At 45.5% G+C, this 7,028-nt stretch overlaps 1 protein-coding gene across 1 annotated transcript in view; it reads left to right on the top strand.

Annotated features, from left to right (window-relative positions):
* The window catches only part of celsr2 (cadherin, EGF LAG seven-pass G-type receptor 2), a 30,558-nt gene extending 23,749 nt beyond the window's left edge, over positions 1-6,809 (top strand). The window contains exons 21-34 of the mRNA XM_062986138.1: positions 953-1,120; positions 1,237-1,354; positions 1,647-1,847; positions 2,075-2,249; positions 2,333-2,445; positions 2,533-2,615; positions 2,755-2,881; positions 3,226-3,333; positions 3,497-3,612; positions 4,182-4,240; positions 4,348-4,497; positions 4,626-4,772; positions 4,933-5,185; positions 5,492-6,809. Coding sequence (XP_062842208.1) covers positions 953-1,120; positions 1,237-1,354; positions 1,647-1,847; positions 2,075-2,249; positions 2,333-2,445; positions 2,533-2,615; positions 2,755-2,881; positions 3,226-3,333; positions 3,497-3,612; positions 4,182-4,240; positions 4,348-4,497; positions 4,626-4,772; positions 4,933-5,185; positions 5,492-5,516 — 1,843 coding nt within the window. The 3' untranslated portion in view covers positions 5,517-6,809. The remainder of the gene's footprint in view (positions 1-952; positions 1,121-1,236; positions 1,355-1,646; positions 1,848-2,074; positions 2,250-2,332; positions 2,446-2,532; positions 2,616-2,754; positions 2,882-3,225; positions 3,334-3,496; positions 3,613-4,181; positions 4,241-4,347; positions 4,498-4,625; positions 4,773-4,932; positions 5,186-5,491) is intronic.
* Positions 6,810-7,028: the final 219 nt, after the last annotated feature.

Raw genomic sequence — 7,028 nt, 5'->3', positions numbered from 1 at the left:
ATACACACGGTCACATACACACACACACACACACACACACACATACACACGGTCACATACACACACACACACACACACACACACACACGGTCACACACACACACACACACACACATACACATACACACGGTCACATACACACACACACACACACGGTCACACACACACACACACACACATGCACACGGTCACATACACACACACACACACACACACACACACACGGTCACACACACACACACACACACACATACACATACACACGGTCACATACACACACACACACACACGGTCACATACACACACACACACACACATACACACGGTCACATACACACACACACACACACACACACACACACACACGGTCACACACACACACACACACACACATACACATACACACGGTCACATACACACACACACACACACACGGTCACACACACACACACACACACATGCACACACACACACACACACACATACACACGGTCACATGCACACACACACACACACACACACACATACACACGGTCACATGCACACACACACACACACACACACACATACACACGGTCACATGCACACACACACACACACACACACATACACACGGTCACACACACACACACACACACACACGGTCACACACACACACACACACACATGCACACACACATATTGGTCTCTAGAAGGATTTAAGTCAAAGCAGTGTATACGTGTGTTGGATGTAGAGATGTGGCGCCCCTTCTGGCAGACAGATGTTATTGCAGGAAACTAATATAATGTGTATGTAGTGAAATCAGGCAGTGATGGGATCAAATCCCACCCACGCTCACGTTAACAAGAATTTGGGGCTATTTTTGGGGTGACTTACAGCGCCAACCAACACGAACATTGCTGGCACCTGTCTGTAAGATCTGTGTGTGTGTGTGTGTGTGTGTGTGGACAGGGTACCCAAGCGGCCGGTGATCAACACCCCGGTGGTGAGTGTGATGGTGTTCGATAATGAAGAGCTGGTGCAGCACACGCTGGAGAGACCCGTCACCCTGCAGTTCCGCCTGCTCACCACCGAGGAGCGCTCCAAACCCATCTGTGTGTTCTGGAACCACTCCATCGGGTAAACACACACACAGACACACACACACACTCACTCACAGACACGTGTTGCTGGCAAGTTCACATGTAATATAATGTAATATACAGCTAAGTATGTGTGTGTGTGTGTGTGTGTAGTGAGGGTGGCTGGTCCTCTAAAGGATGTGAGGTAGTGTTCAGGAACAACACACACATCAGCTGCCAGTGTTACCACATGACCAGCTTCGCTGTACTGATGGATATATCACACCGGGAGGTACGTATACACACTCACACACACACACACTCACACACACACACACTCACACACACACACACTCACACACACACACTCACACATGCTTTTGCTTAGTAATGAATCAGTAATGAGGAATCATTTATAAGTGAATCAGAGATGAAGCATCACTGTTTTAAATGATTGTGTGTGTGTGCGTGTGTGTGCGTGTGTGTGTGTCTGTGTGTGTGCTGGTGTGTGCGTGTGTGTGTGCGTGTGTGTGTGTGCGTGTGTGTGCGTGTGTGTGTGTGTGTGTGTGTGTGTGTGTGTACAGAACGGTGAGATCTTACCCATGAAGCTGGTGACCCTGTGCACTGTGTCAGTGACTCTGGGCTTCATCTTCCTCACCATCATCTTCCTCACCTGCCTGAGAGACCTGAACTCCAACCAGAGCAGCATCATCAACAACGGCGCCGGCGCTCTCTTCATCGCCCAGCTGCTCTTCATCCTCGGCATCAACCAGACCGACAACCCGGTAATGACCCGGTCACTCTGTCATTTCGTTACTCCGTCATTTTATTACTCTGTTACTCCATCACACCGTCTTTCCATCACTCTGTCATTCTGTCACTCCGTCATTTTGTCACTTAGTTACTCTGTCACTCTGTTATTCCATCACTCCATATTACAATCATATCATCATTCCTTCACTCCAATATTCTGTCACTCCATCCCTATATAAGTGTCTCTGTGCCTCTGCAGTTTGTGTGCACCATCATCGCCATCCTGCTGCAGTTCTTCTACATGTGTGTGTTCTCCTGGATCTTTCTGGAAGGATTACACGTCTACCGCATGCTCAGTGAGGTCCGGGACGTCAACTACGGTCCCATGCGCTTCTACTACCTGATTGGCTGGGGGGTTCCTGCCATCATCACCGGTGTGTTTCATCATTCTGAGGTTTTATATCGTGGTGATATCTCACACACACTCTCACACACGTCATGGTGGATTTCTCTCCAGGTCTGGCGGTGGGTTTGGATCCTGAGGGTTACGGGAACCCAGACTTCTGCTGGATCTCTCTGTACGACACCCTGATCTGGAGTCTGGCCGGACCCATCGCTCTGGTGGTGGCTGTAAGTATGACATCACTTCCTGCAGAGCGCTTCCACATGGCGGTGTTTGATGGCATCTCATGACTCTTGTGCTGTTTCTGGTCTCAGATGAACCTGTTCCTCTACATTTTGGCCTCCAGAACCTCCTGCTCTCTCAGATCGAACAGCTGTGAGAAGAAACCGCCGTCAGTGTGAGTTTTACATCATCTGTAAATATTCTTTTATTTACGTGGGATCAGCAAACCAAAACACAGTCGGGAACCGGATATAGAGATAGATGGTATTTAACTGTGTGTGTGTGTGTGTGTGTGTGTGTGTGTGTGTGTGTAGGTGTGGCCTGAGGGCGGCGTGTGGCGTGCTGTTATTGGTGACGGTCACGTGTTTACTGGCTCTGCTGTCAGTAAACAGCGACCTGATTCTCTTTCACTACCTGTTCGCTGCATTCAACTGTATACAGGTACAATTATTATTATTATTATTATTTATTATATTTATTATTATTTTATTATATTATTATTATTATTATTAATTATGTATTATTATTATTATATTATTATTAATTATATTTATTATTATTTTATTATATTATTATTATTATTATTATTAATTATGTATTACTATTATTATATTATTATTAATTATATTTATTATTATTATTATTATATTTATTATATTTATTATATTTATTATTATTATTATTTTATTTATTATTATTATTGTTTTGTTGTTGTTGTTGTTGTTGTTATTTATATTTATAATTTTTATATAATTATTTATTTATTATTTATTTCTCTTTCTCAGGGTCCGTTTATCTTCCTGGTGAGGATCGTTCTCAGTTCGGAGGTTCGAGGTGCCGTGAGGTTCTGCTGCAGCAAAAAACGCCCCGGACACTCAAAAACCAAACCTTCAGTAAGTTACACACACACACACACACACTTACACACACACACACATTTCTACAAACAAAGATCAGAACAGCCTAAATAATTTCGTTAAACACTTTTTCTGTGTGTGTGTGTGTGTGTGTGTGTGTGTGTGTGTGTTTCTGTGTGTGTGTGTGTGTGTGTCTCAGTCCTACAGCAGTACATATGTAGACGGGCGCGTGTATCATCTCTCCTACTCTGAATCCAGCGTTTCTCTGAATGGAACCATCAAGAGCCACAACAGCTACGTCCCCTTCATCCTCAGGTACACACACTCACACACACACACACACACACTCACACACACACACACACACACACACACACACACACTCATACACACTGCTATGTCCCCTTCATCCTCAGGTACACACACACACACTCACACACACACACTCACACACACACTCACACACACACACACACTCATACACACTCACACACACACACACACTCACACACACACACACACTCATACACACTGCTATGTCCCCTTCATCCTCAGGTACACACACACACACTCACACACACACACTCACACACACACTCACACACACACACACACTCATACACACTCACACACACACACACACTCACACACACACACACACTCATACACACTGCTATGTCCCCTTCATCCTCAGGTACACACACACACACTCACACACACACACTCACACACACACTCACACACACACACACTCACACACACACACACACACACAGCTACGCCCCCTTCATCCTTAGGTACACACACACACACACACACACTGTGTTCTGTTGGAGTGTGTGTGTGTGTGTGTGTTCTGTAACTCATGTAGTTGTTATTTTTAGGGAGGACGGGGGTTTGGGTGGAGGTGATGTTCCTCTGAACGACCACCAAACTAAAGACGGTAAGAGTGAGAGTTTATACACCAGGAACTGTGGAATGTTCCAACAACGTTCCCTCAATGTTCCCTCAACGTTCTTTATGTGTGTGTGTGTGTGTGTGTGGATCCAGACTCAGATTCGGACAGTGACCTGTCGGAGCTGGAGGACGATCAGAGCGGCTCGTACGCGTCCACACACTCGTCCGACAGTGAGGATGAGGAACAGTACGTACCTGAGGAATGCTGGGAAAATCTGGTTACTAAGGGTGACCGAGAACAGGGTGAGCACACACACACACACACACACACACACACACACACGTTTGTAGTACAGAGTGTGTGTACTGAACTGTGAGTGTTTGTTGTGTGTGTGTGTGTGTGTGTGTGTGTGTGTGTGTGTGTGTTTCAGATCTGAGTTTGATTGAATGTGAATCCGGAGCTTCGACCAAATTAAAGGTGGAAACCATCAGCCAATCAGAGGAGAGAGCAGAGGATCATGGGAAAGAGAACACACTGCCCTTATTACTACACAACCTACACACACAACCACACAAAGGTACAACCACACACACACACACACAACCACACACACACACACACACACACAACCACACACACACACACACACACATATACACACACTTTCTCTATGTGCTGTACTATAGAGAGCATGGTTCATTCTGCTCATGCCGGTAGGTGTGTTTTCTCCCCCTCAGGTATCCTGAAGAAGAAACCTTTATCTCCCATCGCCGAGAGAAACGGCGGCTTTCACCGAATCCACAACCAGCTCGGTCCCTCAGGCCCCGCCCCCTCCAGAGCACCTGTCTCTCCTGTAGGCCCCTCCCCCTCCAGAGCACCTGTCTCTCCTGTAGGCTCCGCCTCTAGGGAGCCCCGAGTGGGAGGGGCCACGAACGGAGCGGCTCCGCTAGTGCAGACGCGAGCGCAGGACAGCGACTCCTCCGGATCAGAGTGAGTGAAGGAGAATCCGGGCGGGGTCGCTCTCAGGCTCCGCCCACATGTGCCTCTATTTCATTTCATTCTATTACAGTAAATGTGATGAGGTGCTGTCGCCACCTACTGGCCCGCAGTGCTCATGACAGCGTTCTTCCTCTGCTGAAGGTTTCTGATGGTTAGAAAAATGTCAGTATTATTGTGGACACATTGTGAGTTTATAGTCCAGACTGTTGTAGTCAATCCTGTAGACCTGATTATGGTCAAAAGTTTGTGGACGGCCTCATTTACAGCTTTTAATTCTCATATTAATCTCTGTTTCAGTCGTTCTCATCAAACTGACATGTGATTGGCTGAAAGACAGGAGGGGGTGTGTCCTTGCAGCTCTGAGGACAGGGGTGCGGTCCTGTCCACCACCTCTGAAGCCACGCCCACCAGCCTGAGGATCACGGGAGGAACCCCCGGGCCGCTGAGCAATCCCACAGTTCCTGGGGAGACTCCGCCGACCACGCCCGCCTCACTGGATCGGATTTATTTTAGTGTCGTTTACATGAACTGATGCACTTTTGGAAGAGACGTTTTTACCCCCCGGGGTGAACGAAGACGCCGAGCTTAAATATCAGGGATTGTTTTAGTTTCATAAGCGATGGGACGGCTGGAGCTGGAGCTCGTGCTGTAGTGGAGGAACACTGCTACTGAACACAACTAGACTACTGAAACTGGACTACTGGATTCCAGACTCACACTGCAGGGCGATACATCACTGTACAACCAGATTTCTGCTGATCAGACTGGAAAGATCTGAACTACTGATTCTTACCTGATGGAAATGATAAAAAGAGGCTGAGATCAGACTGGAGAGATCAGATCCCATCAGATGGAAGCAGTTTTGGGTGAAAAGGGATTAAAAATGGACTAAAGCTCAGGTTTGATACCTTCTGATCTCTCACGGTGGAGCTCTGAGACCTTCTGATCTCTCACGGTTGCACCGTCCAGCCTTCATTTTCTTTCACCCATTAAGAAGAACCTGAAACATCAGCAGCCTTTTACACTGAGATGTTTTATATAATATCAGGATAAATGTGTACAGGTTTTGATAGAAACGTTGCTGATTTTCCAGCTGAAGGATTTGTTACTGGTGTGTGTGTGTGTGATTGTTCTGAGATGAACCATGAAGGAAGATCTGATAAATCTGATGTAAATATTCTGTAAGTGAAACTAAAATTCTTCACTGATTTGATTCTGAATCTCACTGAAACTTTTTCACTGTTTATTTGGGAGTAAAAACGTTTGTAACGTTCATGTTTGTGTTTTTATTATTTATGGGATTTTTATGGGTTTGATGTGACATGATGTTTAAATCTACACGTTATTGTATGGAGCTTCTCTAGTCATTCTACAATCCCAGTACCACCAGTCCAAACTCCACAACAGCTGCAAATTCAAGCCAGGGACCAAGTGCACAACTTCTGCTCTGTTCTTTACTGATCTGTTCTTTTCTGTTCTGTTCTTTCCTGTTCTGCTATGTTCTGTGCTGACCTCTGAACAGACGTTGCTTCATAATAACACAGAAATAAACAAATAAGTGAATCTGATTAGATGAGAAATTGTAATTATAACCGTTTCACCTCAATAGACTGAATTTTTCACCCGTTCATTTCAGTTTTGTTTAAAAAAATAAATAAATAAAATAAAATAAAAGGTTTATTGGCGCTATGAAGGTTTTGTTGTATTTTGATGCTACCTGGTGGTGAAGTGCAGGAATCGCAGGTCTTGAAATAAACGCGTGTTTACTGAACTAAATCAGAACCGGTTAAAATTAACAAAATTTAAACCCTGTGTAAATCAGAACAGGGTGTTT

This window comes from Trichomycterus rosablanca, chromosome 24, assembly GCF_030014385.1.
Source record: "Trichomycterus rosablanca isolate fTriRos1 chromosome 24, fTriRos1.hap1, whole genome shotgun sequence".
In the NCBI taxonomy this organism is placed as follows: domain Eukaryota; kingdom Metazoa; phylum Chordata; class Actinopteri; order Siluriformes; family Trichomycteridae; genus Trichomycterus; species Trichomycterus rosablanca.
Note: the sequence above shows the minus strand (reverse complement) of the source record. Positions and strands in the feature narration are given on the sequence as shown.